General features: G+C 39.6%; 1 protein-coding gene across 6 annotated transcripts in view; it reads left to right on the plus strand.

Moving 5' to 3' along the window:
• Positions 1-15,925, plus strand: part of TGFBR3 (transforming growth factor beta receptor 3) — a 194,417-nt gene that overhangs the window by 6,833 nt on the left and 171,659 nt on the right. For all 6 annotated transcript variants that reach the window (XM_081307666.1, XM_081307667.1, XM_081307669.1 and 3 more), the window contains one exon: positions 14,749-14,925. In XM_081307666.1, coding sequence (XP_081163792.1) covers positions 14,841-14,925 — 85 coding nt within the window. In that variant the 5' untranslated portion in view covers positions 14,749-14,840. The remainder of the gene's footprint in view (positions 1-14,748; positions 14,926-15,925) is intronic.

The raw sequence follows: 15,925 nt of genomic DNA on the forward strand, positions 1-15,925 counted from the left end.
TCTGATCTTCTAAATGAACATGTTTATTATTGCTGGTCTCTCTTTTTGCCAAAGGCTTTTTGAACAAGTATTCCTATTAGTTTTATGAGTTTTGTGACCTTCAAGAAATTGTTACTTGTCATGTATTCATAATATACTATATGAATCATGAAGAACGATTTGTTTTGTGAAGATACACCTGTCTTTTTGTTTTTAACCCATGACATTATTTACCACAGTTGCAGGACATGATGTTTTTGACAAGAGCCAAGGTAAGGATGACCAACTTCTTACATTTCACATTTTCCTATATTTATGCCCTTTTCAGTCCATTGGCATCTTTATTTCATTGCTTGATATGTTCAATCTCTAAGATGCTCAAGACATTAAATTTATTATGGGCTAAGTGAAGAGGGTTTCTTTAGAACCAGTTCTACTAGATTATTGAAAATACCTCTAGAAAGTGTCCCATGTAGATACCATGTTGGGTGGGGCTTTTGGTAATGTCTGAATGGGAAATAGCTGAACTCAAAGCAGGATTTCACTTAGCTTAAATGGGTAGAGAGGTGAGGAGAGGGAGGGAGGTCTCTGATTTATTAGGAGAAAGTTCACTTTTGCATAATAATAAGGGATTTAAATGTTTTCTTTGGAATTAATATAGATTTCAAGTAGGTATATAGGTAAGAGCTTTGCAAAAGACATTTTTGCTAAAGTTGAGGTTCTATAACTGGCAATTCTTATAACCCCGAAGGATCTGATTCTCTAAAAGCCAGGAAAAATCAGTCTGTTTCCAATTATGTATCACAAAAAATAGTGAAGTTAAGCCAAGAAAAATGATCATTTGGGAGTTAGGTTGCTTTTTTTTTGCAGAGGGTATAGGAGAAAGAATTGTAGATGCACATTTTAAAGAATCTGCTAGTTTTTCTGTTGAATTCAGATGTTTCTCAAGTGCTCTATATTGGAAATTCAGAATAATTTTAGGATTAAAGACTTGTTCCTCTTTTGGCTCTTTTCTTTTTCTCAGAGAGCACATCGAAGGGCAGTTAGGCAACTTCTGCTGACACTAACTGCTCTGGGCCCAGTGTTCTGGGTCCCAGCTTGGATTTTTGGTGAAGCCCTTTCCTGTCTGATTGATGTAATTTATGGATCCACAGATCCACAGTATCACACGTGGTCGTTGGTGCTATGGACTTTTGTTACACTTACCTTCCTTTCAACTGAAATGCAGTCCTTACTGCTCAGCAGTATTCTGCTAAGGGAGAAAAGGCAAGGATGTGAGTGTGAGAAGAGGTCTAATAGTTGGACAATACGTGGGTGGATATGTTGTCCTCGATACTTATTAGAAGCAACTAGCCTTTCTGAATGCCTGCTGCTAGTTTCAGGATTAGTGGTCCTATGAGACCTGGGTGGGTAACTAAGAAACATCCTTTCCATCACCAGAAGATCATCCCCAGTAGCAGCTCTTGGTTCCTGTTTCTCACACCTTACACCTCCACAGAGTGTTGAATAAGACTTTCCTGATGGTACAGAATCTCTGATAACAACTAGTCTTGCCAGAGCTGGTGGTGTGTTAGCTCTTGGTTCTTTTCTTCTCACCTTCCATTTACTTCTCAGCCTGCGGCGGCAGGCTCCCACGCCCACCACACCATGACGAGCCAGAAAAGGTGCAAAGTGCAAAATTCTGAGCCTGCTTTCAGTCAGCATCTTCATTGTTCTTTCCCTCATGTGTTTTTTTGCTTTACTCTCCTCTTTTCCCCACATTTGATTCTCTTGGTTTCCTCAACATTACTTCTGGTTTTCCCTTGGATGTTCCTGATCTCTCTGCAGTCTTCCTTTTCCATGATGGATCCCCACATGTTGGCATTTGTATTAGTCCATTTTCTGTTGCTGTAACAAAAAAGCCAAGACTGGCTTCCTTATCCAGAATAAGGCTTATTCAGTTTACAGTTCTAAAGGCTGGAAGTTCAAGATTGAGTGTCTGCATTTGGTGAGGTACTTCTTGCTGGTGGGGGACCTATTGCAGAATTTCTAGGTAGGTGAAGGGGTAGACAGAGCATTCTAGCTCTGGTCTCTCTTCCTCCCCTTATAAAGCCACAGTCCCATTGGATTAGGGCCCCATCCTTATGGTCCTGTTTAACCTTAATTACCTTCCACCCCCCGCATCCAAATACCATGGTTGGATCAAGTTCCTATCCTCTTAGTACCTCAATATGGATATTAGAATGCAACATGAGTTTTGGTGGAGACAAATCATTAGCGGCATTTCCCCTTTCTTTTCTTTTCATTTCTCAATCTACCTTTAGTTGCTCATTTCCGTGCTTCATTGGCCATGTCTATGTCAGGAACTTCCAGTTTCTTCATTTCATACCTATACTTTCAGCAGCCTGTTATTCTGCAGTGACACCTGGTTATTCTGTAGGTCTTTCCATTAAAACTAATCCCCAAACCCAAATACTACTCTGTGGTCCACAGTCTCAGATTGGGGATTTCCTTAATGACCTTCGGTTATGCTGTTATATATCAGTATAACAAAAGATAAGGAGAAAAGGTTTATTTTAGATCACAATTTTAGAGATTTGACTCCATGATCTATTGACCCTGTTGTGTTGGGCCTGTATTGAAGTAGCACATCATGGTGGGACTGTGTGGCAGAGCAAAACCACTTACCTCATGTCTGGGAAGCAAAAAAGAGGAAGAGAATAGGATCCCATAATCCCCTTCCAAAGACCTGAAGACCTCCCCACTAGACCCTACCTCTTAAGGATTCTACTCTCTCCCAATATTGCCACCATCGGGACTGTTCCTTTAGTATATAGGCCTTTGGGAGACATTCAAGAACCAAACCGTAACAGAGTGTTACCGTCTTTGTATCCTGAGTGTCTAGTATGGGCCTGATGTATGATATGTGTTGTCAAATTAAATTCTTCGACTCAGTGTCACTGCAGTTAAAGCTTTGAGGAAAGGTCAGGATTATAGTTGATATAAATATAATCATAGACAAGACGAAGGCAATCAAATCAGAATCAGAATTTGAGATTAGAGCAGGGCTTAGAATAATCTTCTTTAAGGCCCTTTAAAGATGAGAACAACCATAGAGGATAGCTGGTCTTTCCAAGATCACACAGTGAGTGAGCAGTTTTCTCCCTAACCCCTTTGTAATCTAGTTTCCACCCAATAGCCAGAGTGACTCTGATAAAACCTAAGCCAGATCCCATCATGCCTTGCTTATAACTCTCAACTGCTCCTGTCTTTTTCACACTAAAAGCCAGAATCCCTACAGTGATCTGTGAAGTCCTGTGTGGTAGCTGACCATTCCCAGGTTTCTTGCTGCTGCTTGCTCACTCTGTACTAGCTGCACTACTTTCTGTTTCCTGAGTTTCCCTGCACACTTTGTGTCAGGGCCTTCACGTGTACTGTTTTTTCTCACTTTGAATGTTTTCTTCCTAAATATCTATAGAGTTCACTTCTTTTAGGTCCTGGCTCACAACAAGGAAACAAATGCAAGACTCACATGCATGTCTGTGCTTTATATGTTTTCTTAGCACTTATTTCTACCTAACACACAGTTCTATATCTTGTTTGTAATCTGTCTCCCTATCTAGAATGGAAGTTACATGAGGGCAAGGATTTTTATGTTTGTTCCTTGTCCAATTCCCATGTCAAGAACAGTCCTGGTGTAGAGAAGGCACTTCCTTAAATATTTGTGGAATGAATAAATTAGGGAGAAAAAGTAAGATTTTATAGATTCATTATACTCCAGTTAAACATATGCTCGGGGCATTCAAAAGGGAACACATCAGGCCTGTCAGGAAGAAGGAGGATCTGATTTTTTAAAGCCTCATTTAAGACTTGTTGGAGTAGAACATTGATCTCTTTTTTTTTTTTTTAAAGAGAGAGAGAGAGAATTTTTAATATTTATTTTTTAGTTTTCGGTGGACACAACATCTGTTTGTATGTGGTGCTGAGATCGAACCCGGGCTGCACGCATGCCAGGCGAGCGCGCTACCGCTTGAGCCACATCCCCAGCCCCCATTGATCTCTTTTTAATTGTCTGACTTGAAGGAGCAACCCTGGGCTCTCTCCAGCCTTACAAGTGGTTTGGGAAGATTCCCATTTTACCTCTAACAGGCATGGGCTTGCTGTGGTTTCTCTCTGCCTGTGGTTTGCCCTCTAACCCATCCAGATACAAAGATGAAAAATTAACAGAGCAGTAAGGGACAGAGCTGGAGGAGAGGGTACTGGGCAGAGGGGAAGAATTTCCCCTGTGGCCCTGATATCTTTCTTTAGCTCTGATCCCATGCCCTTGGTGGCTTCTGGTATCTTCTAGAGGTGGTTCTGTGCTCCAAGGAACAGTCTTGAGACTGCCAGGCCAGATGCTTTTTTGAGTTTTGCTTTTCTGTTCTGTTTTCTTTGAAAACAAATGTTTGTTTTAGGCAAAAAGAACATTGGAGAAAGGATGTAAAAAAAATTAATATCTTAATTTTGAAGTGCAGTTTGAACCCTTCTGAAGACGGAGGATTGTAGTTGAAGTTGCTGCTTGCTTCTGTCAAGTGATGCCAGCGAGGAGTGAAGATGGGTGGGACCAGTCCTATGAAACCAATAACTTACACCTAAGGGGCGAGAAATTCTGTCCTGAAAAGGTGTTGGATTCTGGAGGGCAGGGGGTGTGGAGTGAAGAGCATAATTTATATTAGTGTAATAGTAAGGCTAGAGTAATGTGCCTCTCCTTCTTAGTGAGATAACATCAGTATGGTTCCATACAGGACTCTTCTCCTCAGGACAGGAAGCCCAGCCAAGGAAGTCTAAGGCTTAGGAGGAAGTTGTTGGCCAGGGACAGAGCCAAGCAATGTAATTTAAGTCTGGGATTCAAAACCACCAATTGAAAATGAATGGTTCTGAATGGAGCTGAGTTATCGATGACTAGTTCACAATAATCATAGCTATCATTTCCTGAACCCTAACAACATACTGGGTAGTAAGTGCTTTAAATGGTATTAATTTACTTAATCTTCCTAACAACTCTGTGAGGGAGACAGACACATTATGCCTGCTTTACAGATCAGGCTTGGAGGTTTAAGTAAGTTGCCCATAATTACATTGTTTGGAAGAAGTAGAGCAGAGATTTGAACCCTGGTGGGCTGTAGGGGCTGCACGCTTCAACAGCACTATAGAACGCACCAAGGACCTTTGCCATTGCTATTTCCACTTCCTGGGATGCATTTCCCTCAGATGTTATCACAGCTTTGCTCTCACCTCTGTGCTTACATGTCACCTCATCTGGGAGGCCACCCCTGGCCTCCTGCTAAAATAGCATCCCTCCTCTCATTACTGTCTCTCTTTACCCTGCTTTATTTTTCTTTCTAGGTCTTACCACAGTTTGTCACATATATTTGTTGTCTGTCTGCCCCCATCAGAAGGTAAAACTCTTTGAAAATAGATGTGTTTAGTTCATTGCTTTGTGTCCAGCTCCTTAAACAAGGCCCAACATGAGGTAGATGCTTAAAGTTCCATCCCTTATCTGTTGGTTTATCATTTGCTCATAAATGCTTGTTGAATGAATGAAGTAAATATAATTGCTGGTCAAGCTTTTGCAAGCCTGATTTCAAAGCAAAATAATTTGTCTCTGTATCAGATCTCATCAGACTGCCTATTACCAGAGTGACTGCCTATTTGGAGCCTGGTTGGTATCCACAGTGGTTTCTTGATTAGGCACTGACCCTGCCTTTTTTCTTTTTTGGAAGCCAGCTGTTTTGGGAGGAACCCCAATTTGTAGTGGGTAAGAGGATGGGCTATGTAATTAGACCTGGACTCAAATCTTGGTGCGAGGACTTAATGGTTGGTGATCTCAGGCTTTCTTAGCATCTTGAAGCCTTACTTTTTTCATTCTCAAATGGAATACCTGGGTGTGGGTGACACATGCTTATAACCCCAGCAACTAGGGAGGCTGAGGCAGGAGGATTGCAAGTTTGAGGCCAGCTGCAACAACTCAGTGAGGCTCTAAGCAACTTAGTGAGACCCTGTCTCTAAATAATAATAAAATGAAAAAGAAAGGGCTGGGAATGTGGCTCAGTGGTTAAGTGCCCCTGGGTTTAATCCCTGGCACCAAAAATAAAAATTAAAAATATTAAATGGAGGCAAGAGCAAACAGGGTGCTTGAGAGAATGGAATGATATCCTAGGTGCTCAGTAGTCACAGATATTCTGTGGGGTCAGAGAAGAAAGCAGGGTGTGAGCCTCTAATAAGAAGGGGAATGAGAAACAAACACTTGAATAAGCGCAGAATAATTACAGAGGGGAAGAATTTCCCTGTGGCCCTGATATCTTCCTTTAGCCAAAGCCTTGGCTTTACCACTAACTAGCTGTGCATCAGTGGGCCAGTCAGTCATGGAGTCTTTCTGATCCTTGGTTTGCTAATCTATCAAGTTAAAGGGTTGGAGTGGATTTTGTTTATCTGTAACATACTGAGTTGGCTCTGAGTAGAAGTTAACGTGGCACAAATTATACACAAAATGTTGAGGAGGCAGTGTTCAGGGTGAGATGGGATTAATTAGAAGTGGCTTTGGAATGAGAAGACGGGAATGAGTAGGGTTCCTGGACTTTGAAGAAGAGCATAGAAATGGTAGGTTTGGATAAAATGAGCAGATCTGGACAAAATTCAGGTTTTGTGTTTGATTTATAATTTTCATTGTTGGGAATATGCCACATTTAAATATTCTTTTGGTTCACAAGTTATAGATTAAACACACTAATGTAGTATTGGTATATTATTTTCTTGTATGTTATCAAGTTGAATGTGATTGTTGAATAATAGTTTCTAACTTAAAGTTATTGCTGCTAGCCATTATATGATTATGCATTTCAAAGTTTATTTATTTATTTATTTATTTATTTATTTATTTTGTGTGTGTGTGTGTGTGTGTGTGTGTGTGTGTGTGTGATGGTGCTGGGGATTGAATCCACAGCCTCACATGTATCAGGCAAGTTCTCTACCACTGAGTCACAGCCCCAACCTCTCCACAGATATTTTTGAAGTCTTGTTTTATAGAGAGGATTCAGGATTGGTCATGAGTCCATATAATGACAATTATATGTAATATGTAGAATAAAAATTGTTTAATCTTTTAATAATAGAGATGAAGCTAGTAAGTCCTAGAATGTCTGAATTCATAAAATACATTGATGGCAGAACTCCTGCCCACTATTGCTTTGAGGGTGCTTTAAGGTCCAACCATTATCTGTTGATTTATCATTTGCTATCAAGACATGTTGTAACAATTTATCATTCATCCATACTACTTTTATTGTAATGTATGCATGATATTTTATTATTTATTTTTGTGGTGCTGGAATGTAACCCAGGTTCTTGCATATGCTAGGGATGTGCTCTACCACTGAGATCTACCTGAAGCTTTTTGTCAATGTCCAGTGCTTGCTAGGGCCTGGGGGATCATGACTGTAGTCTTGGGAATGTTAAGTGTGCTGAGTTTTGCTGGAATAATTGCAGCTTCATGATATAAATCCTCTTGATGACAGCTTGTTCCTCATTCTAAGTAGTTCGGTTGGTTTGGTGGAAGTGCTAGGCTGAGTTCCACCGCCCCTGGCTAAACCTCTACTGCTAATATGGGAACCATAAAGTAGAATGGAGGAAGGATACGTAGCCAGGTCCCTATAACTTATACCAGAAATATTGAGACCGTGCCTTCCCCATCATTTGGAAGCAGTTTTGCAATATCATGACTATCATTAGGACTTAGATCTTATATTGAATTTGGAATCATTATTTTTTTGGTGATGGGGAGAATTTTTGAAATTCTAGATAATAAAGTCTCATCTCAAAATGAATATGAAGCTTTCTATAAACTACAGTTTGTATGATTTCACTACTGGTAATTGACTTATTATTATTTTTGGAAGTTTTGGGGCTGTTTTAACATTAAAACAACAGTGATTTAAAATGATTATTTTAAATCAATGATTATTGATTTAAAATGGACAGTGGGACTGGGGGTGGGGTAGCTCAGTGGTAGAAAGCTTTCCTGGCAAGCTTGAGGACCTGTGTTCAATCCTCAACGCCAAGCAGGGGTAGGGGGCGGTGTGCAAAAAAGACTGTGGGACAGAATATAAGTAATATTTTTAAGTACCATGTCCACATTCTATCTCATATATTATAATCAAAGTGTTGTTATCATGTTACAGGAGAGTGAGAGGTAGAGACAGGTATGCCAGGTTTTGAACTCCCAAATATAGTTCTGTATTAATTCTAACTTAAAAGGACACACCCTCAGAAATGTTAAGTAACAGAAATCTTTGGATGCAAAAATTATAAATGTGAAAAGGTGTTTTTTTTTAGAGTATTGCAAGGTGGTGAAAAATCCACTTGTGAATTTGAATAAAATGTGGTCTTTCACCAACTTGTGAAATGTATCTATGCCTTCCTTCCCCTGTGTTGATATATTTTACTTGCGAATGAGGTCTGTTGTGCCTGGGCCTTTTAGAATCCACTTGGGTTGCTGGAAGAATTCTAGGACAGCGGGTGGTGAGGCTGGGCTGTGCCCTGGAGGGGCAGTCTACCTTTTCTTTGAAGGTGGCCAGTGCAAGCAGGAGAGAGTGAGCCCAGCGGCTCTGCTTCCCTCCTACCCTCTGTGGCTCCTGCCTCCCTCTGCCTCCCTCCCCACAAGTCTTCACATGAAATTCCTGCCCACTGGTACAGCAGTTTAGGAGTAATCTTCCTCTTTTCACTTCCTCCTGCTGACAGCCACAGCACGCTGGGACTTTCATTACTCCTAGGCCTCAGGATAATAAATGTCTTTGGTTAAGGCAGCCTGTTAATGATAAGTAATGATAGTTTTTCTGCTGTGTATGCACTGTCTCATTTGATTCTTATAGCAACCTTGTGACCTCGTTAAGTTTAGTTTATTACTCCTTACAAAGGAACAAACTCAGGTTCCATTCTGATTTCAACCACCATTCTTTCTTGTCTGACCTGCTGTAAGAATTTCCATACAGCATTTAGGGAAATAGTTAAAAACTCAATCTGAGCAAGGTGATATATGCCTTTCATCCCAGTAACTCAGAAGGCCACAGCAGGAGGATCACAAGTTTGAGGCCAGCCTGGGCAATTTAGTGGGACTCTGTCTCAAAAAATAATAAGGGCTGGGGATGTGGCTCAGGTTCAATCCCCAGTACCAGAAAAATAAAAAGTGGTGGTGCACACCTGTAATCCCAGCTACTCAAGAGGCAGAGGCAGGAGTATCAAAAGTTTGAGGCAGCCTTGGCAATTTAGTGAGGCCTTATGTCAAATAAATAAATAGGGATGTTGCTCAGTGTCAGAGTGCTTGCCTAGCTAGTGTGAGACTCTGGCTTCAATCCCCAGGACCAGAAAACAACATCAACTCCAATCTGATCATCCCCTTTGAATCTCTTCTTATCTTCCCTTTGAATCTCTTCTCTTCCTGTGGGCTTGCTGCAGAATCAGGACCTGTAAAACCTCTTCTCCCTGAAGGGTCTTGCCTCGCTTGACCTTTTAAACCTCTGTTTACCCTTAGGATGTGGCTACTCTTCCTCTAGCGCATATAGAATTGTGTAGTTACATATTTGTGATTATTTGTCTTTTTTTCCACCAGACTGAAAGCCCATTAAGGAAAGAACATGTCGCTTTGCTTGGCCATTATATCCCCGTTACCTGGCACAGCATAAGCAATAAATAAAGATGTATTGTTAGAAGCAATGACGCTCAGAAAAGTAAATGGCTTGCCTAAAGTAATGAATGATATTACTTTTGCCAGAATGTAAGCGCCAGGAGGGCAGGAGCGTGCGCTCCTTTTTTCATTACTAAACCCTTGGCATCTTGAATAGTGTCTGGCACATAGTAGTGATAAATATTTGTTGAATACCGATTGTGCTTAGATATGATTCCAAAGATTTCTCAACCAAATCCAGGATTTTTTCCTTCTCTGTGCCAAATCTGTCTACAATGGGGATTGGAAACTGTCCAGTTCCCTTGTGTGATAGAGAAACCTGAGAGTCACTGCTGTGACAGTTAGGTGGCTTTGCTTTCTGTGTACAGGTCCTAAAGGGCATCCAAATGTCATCAACCAACAGTATCTATTCTAACATCCTGTACACCTCTTTTTATAGGCTGCCAAGCTAGATATTGATGCCATTCATGCTGCCTCTTTCTGAATCCCCTAAATAGCAGGTTGAATAGCCATCAGAACAGTTTCTCTACGAGCTTTTCTTAAAATCACGTGCAGACTTAACTGTGTGTTTCTAAAAAAAAGAAAACATTTTTTCCCCCAATTAAATGGTGGATTGTAAACATTGTAAAGATCTTTCTGAAACCATTCCATGTTCAGGCTACCAGTAGCTCAGGTTTTTCTTACTATTTGAATTTAGGCAATGGTAATTTTTAAAATTCTACTCACTATGTCTGTGTCCTTGAGATTTTCAAATTTGTTCAATCTCTGATTTCTCCTGCTGATTTCAGGTAAAACAGTGTTAGTGTTAGAATGTGACAGTCACAGGTTCATGCTTCATCTTGACCTTTGCATTTTTAAAGAGCTTTGAGTTCAGCAGTACCAAGGATGGTTTATTATTATAACTGCCACCATGGTCTTGCAGTTGAGTCACAGTTGTGATCAGTAATCATTTGCGCAGAGTGCATATCAGTGTCTGATAGTAGCCATGGCAGACTTCCCCCTCTTTTGGAAAAAACGTTGTTTTGTTTTCAGAGATTGAATGTTGAGAGGACAACATGGTTTCCAGTTTGTGACGACAGAGCTGAAACTGGGAGGTAGAGCGGTAGTCATGGACAGAGACCGAGCCTTGCCTCTTTCCTGTTATTTTGGGCAAGTGTAAGTCTTGGAATTTGGGGCTCAACTTCATCAGTGAAATCCTATGGATCTCTTTCAGTTAGTTTGAAAAGCCATTCATATATCTTTAGCATGTTAAATTTTTTAACTGTGTAATTGATCAGTTACAAATTAATTATGATGTAGTGTTGACTGAATAATCTCATATAGGTAAATATATTAGCCATCAAAAGGATAGTTAGTATTTTTCTTTTTTTACTGATCATTAGCCTACTGCTAGACACCCATTTTTCCAGTTTTTTTCTCTAAGGTAGACCAAGATTTGCTCTAAAACTAAACAACAACAACAGTAAAAACTCAGCCAGGCAATATTGTTCCCAACCAATTCCTTTTGAACATTGGTTTAAACCCAGGATGGTGTTAAGGTTAGGGTTTTTCATCTAATCCCAGTCTTCACTTGAGTGCTTTGTTGGATCACCAGGGAATGTGGGACAACATGCTCAGTTTAACGGCCTCAGAAATGAACAAAGACAAACCCTTGAAATTAGCAAAATTAGTAGCACGTTCTTTTTTAATTCATGAAGTTCTTTTTCAGAATTTTATTCTCTTAGTTTATGAATACTCCATGTTCTCATACCCCTTGAATGGAACACATTGCTTTGAAATGTGGGCAAAGTGATTATTCTACCCCCAGTCGTTCTTTCAGGATCTCAGAGGACCTATCTATTTTTTTGAAAGGCAGCATTGAGTTCATAAAGTCCAAAGAGATTCAGTGAAATCAAAAAACCAGGGCCTGAAGTCTTTGGTCTTTGTGAAGTTAATGTGACAGAACCTCACAGAAAAGAGGAGCTCATATTCCCTGGGTTTATTGCAAAGCCACCACTTATTGGAGGCCCAGAGTCACCCACATTCTTCTAAGTAGGGGAACAGATCCCTGGTTTGTGGGTCGAAGTACTGGTGTGTGCAGGTGTTAGCCCACACTGAAGTCGGGCTGAATGGGAACCTCATGCTTCCTTTTCCATTCTCCTCTGCCTTAGGATCCTGTCTTTGAAGATTAGACTGAAAACCCCCTGCAGTTTATTTTCTTTTTGAACAAGTTACATTATGAAGGGACTTTTATGCTAAAAGAAGGAAAGCTCTCTCTTTGTTAGAAACAGCAGTGTGTAGTTTCAACTTGTCTGGGACTTCCTCGGAGATGTTTTAGGATCCGGTGTAAACTTGCTGTGGTTTGCCTTTGGGCATCAAATTGTTTAGCTTGGCTTTATTATATCTGTAATTGCTGCATTTTAATAATTGCCCAATATTCTTGTCAGCAATTTGCAGTCTATATTTTTAATAGAACCATTTGCCTTTCTTTCCACAGATTTGTGCAAAACTGGTTTAAGCCCCTGGATTAATGGGCCTCAGCCCCACAGACCCTCTGTGGCTGTGGGCAGGGGTGACACATGCTCATTAAATATTCCCTCTAGACTTGTGCTGCTTATGGTTTATGTGCCCCATAAAAGTCTTCTGGGAAGCCATCTTCTTCTAGGATCTCCTTGGAGGGTTTTGCTTTATAAAAATGGCCCTTAGCATTTGCTGAAATAGCATATTCTTTCAGAGAGTTTTCTCCTTATCAATCCACTCAGGAAATCTGATTTCTTGAAGGGAAAGTATAGATTTCCCTATTGTTGTCAAATTGTTAACAGAAGATTTCCTTTTTTGTCTGAGGTGGAAATACAGTGACAGAAATGTTGGGCTTCAAGGGTCTATTTTATGGCTTCCAAATGAGCCGTATAATTTAGTTGGCATTGAGACAAGACCATTGTGTCATCAATGACTTGTACCTGAACTTCACTGGCAACTTTATTCTCTTAGTGATACGGCTCTTTACTTATCTCCTTTTTTGGTCTGTTGCATTTATTTTTCAGTAAACAAATGATTGATTGAACTGGTTTGTCAGCAGCTAAGACTTACATAAATGACCGTACCATGATCTTTCCATTTTATCAGTTTAACTGCCTTAAAGAGAATAAACTACCTAATGAGAATATTAGCTAATATTTACTGATTGTGTATTTTTTTTTTATGTGTTAGGCACTTTTCAAAACATCATTTGTACTTACTGAATCCTCACTTACCATATCCTACCACATGATAGGTTCATTCATGTAAAGTAATCTGCCTGACATCACTCATCACTCATTGGTAGGTGGCAGGGTGGATTCACAGCTGGGCAGATTTTTAACTGCCACCGTAACTCATATTTTTATTCATACTGGGCTTTTCTTTTTCTATATGAGGCTTTTCATTTCCACCATATACCAAGATTGAACCATATATAATAGTTTATTTTTAAGGCATATCTAAGAAATTATTTTTGAAGTTACAATTTTATTGTTACTGTTTCCAGATAGGTAATATTCACATATTTTGTATCATTACAAAACCCAGAACCTGCTCCCTCTTATCTGTGTCCCCTAACACCCAATTTTCCTTTTTCACACAGGCATTTAGTGTTACAACCGTGAAGACCCATTTTATTTATTCATTTTTTGTGGTGCTGGGGATCAAACCTGGGACCTCACTCATGCCAGACAAGTGCTTTGCCATTGACCTACACTGTCAGCCTTGAAGAGCCACTTTAAATTTCTTTCTGTTAACATTTGATGAACAAAGATCACTTAAATAGAAACTCATTCTGTGGATAGCTTCTCCTGGGTGAGGATGACAAGGTTGCAACCCTTCTTTGTATCAGAGATTTCTGGAAAACCCCATACTGCCTTGCCCAGGGTTTAGATCAAGCAGATTATTTGAACTTTTATCCAGTTGTTGGATAACTTTTATTGCTGATGAGAAGAAACCATGTTTAGTACATAGTAGGTGCTCAATACATATTTGTTGAATTGAACAACTTCCAGGAGTTGTACCAGCTCAGGGATATAAGGCTGGAAATCATACTTTGAAGTGTCTTTATGAGGTAAAGCAGCCATGGGAGGAATATTCAGGTTGAGCAAACTACCAGCAGACTCTGATTAGACTCTGGATAGGAAAAGGTTAGAAAGGATCTTCTGGATCATCTAGTCCAGATGGGGCTGAAAGGCAGGGGAGGCATCTGCTAGAATGTCAGCACACAGATGGAATAAGAGCTTTGCCTTTTTTATGGTTCTTTGTTTTTTCAGATTGATTCTCAGTGTAATTTAATTTGATGCCTGTGATAACCCTGTCATTATAACATTAGAATGAGTCTCTAATCAGAGCTTTTTTTTGTGTGTGTGTGTGTCCTGGCACTAGAGAAAGCATGTTTCATGTCATTGTTTATTGTACCACAATGTAACTGGTGGTGTTACAGGTGCATTTCGATTTTCTTCTATTGTCGTGATTTATCTGGTTGTGGAGGTATGTGCCTGTAGTCCTAGCTACTCAGGAGGTTGAGGTGGAAGGATTGCATGAGCTCGGGAGTTTGAGACCAGCCTGGGCAACATAGAGAGATTGTGGGTAAAAACAATCTTAAATCCAAAGATTTAAAAGTGTTAAAATATAATCATGTCAATTGCTAAAGTATTTGCTATAAAAATCTTAATTTGGTTATCACCACTTCTATCCTAGTTTGCTTCAGTACTAGTCTATCATTTTTTTAAGACAGATTTTTTTCTTTGACACCTTTCAGAAATTCTTGATTTAACTTTTGTTTTTTTTTTTGGTACTAGGATTGACCTCATGGGCAGTTCATCCCTGAGCCACATCCCCAGCCCTATTTTATGTTTTATCTAGAGACAGGGTCTCACTGGGTTGCTTAGCACCTTGCTTTTGCTGAGGCTGGCTTTGAACTCTCGATCCTCCTGCCTCAGCCTCCTGAGCCCTTGGGATTATAGGCGTGTGCACCGTGCCTGGCCAATTTAACTTTAATATGTATTTGTTTATGAAAAGAATTTTCTGTACTATGTTCTCTTATTGAAAATTATTTATTTTTTTTACAGGCAATTTGAACATTGCAAAGAGGGGTTTTAAGGCCATTTCTGATTTGCAAAGATTGTCTGTGACCTGAAGAACTATAGGCTGCAGTGACTGGATGTGCACTGTTGGAGAAATAAAAATGACATCCCATTATATGATCGCCATGTTTACCCTTATGAGCTCCTGTTTAGTCACTGCAGGTGAGTTGTGTCATATGAATTGAATAGTCATTATATTCTTTTGGATATATTTTTTTCTTCAATCTCTTCAGTTTAGAAGAATTTGCACCATGCTGATGTTCATGTAAAACTTGAATATTTAGGTTCTTTAAGTAAATAAAATGTTTGAACACAATACAGATATATAACATGTTTGCCTAAACTAGGCATTCCAATGTCACTAATACAGATACTTCCTAACCTTGTTTAGGCAAGTAGAGAAAAAATATGCTAATGATTAGCACACTTTATTTTTTTTTTACATGGATAGATTATATTTACATTGCTGTCTCTAAATAAAAATGTCAAGAAAGACACTTTTTATTATTTTCTCTATTACAAAGTAAATATGCCTTCTGGATAGAGATGCTTTTGGGATGGGATGCTTGGAAGGTATTTAATTTTGTCTATTTCATATAGATAGGTAGATGGATAGATAGTTTGGTTCTGGGGATTTAACCCAGAGGCATTTTACCACTGAGCCACATCCCCAGCCCTTTTTATTTTTTATTTTTAGACAGGGTTTCACTGAGTTGCTTAGGGTCTTGCTATTTTGCAGAGGCTGGCTTTGAACTTGAGTTCCTCTTGTCTCAGCCTCCTGAGCCACTGGGATTACAGATTTGCCTGGCTAATTTTGTGTATTTCAGATATTTTAACATGTAACTTTTTGAAAAGTAGAGGAAGAGGCTGGGGATATTGCTCACTGACTTGCCTAGCAGGTGTGAGACCCTGGGTTTCAATCTTAGAGCTACAAAAAGCATAAATATTTTTTTCAAAAAATATAGAGAAATGCATGTATTTTTTGGAGACCATCAGAGTATTAGGTTGGAGCTGAGAATAAGCAAATGATAGTTTGGAATGTTGTTCCTTAAGTAAGAGTTATCAATCCCCCACACCAACATCTTAGTGTTCCATGTCAGGGTTGCTTAATAAATTTGGAAGCTTGATTTACTCCATTTGTTGTAATTTGCTCTGTGTCTTT

Source organism: Spermophilus citellus, assembly GCF_964194105.1.
Source record: "Spermophilus citellus genome assembly, chromosome: 9".
In the NCBI taxonomy this organism is placed as follows: Eukaryota; Metazoa; Chordata; class Mammalia; order Rodentia; family Sciuridae; genus Spermophilus; species Spermophilus citellus.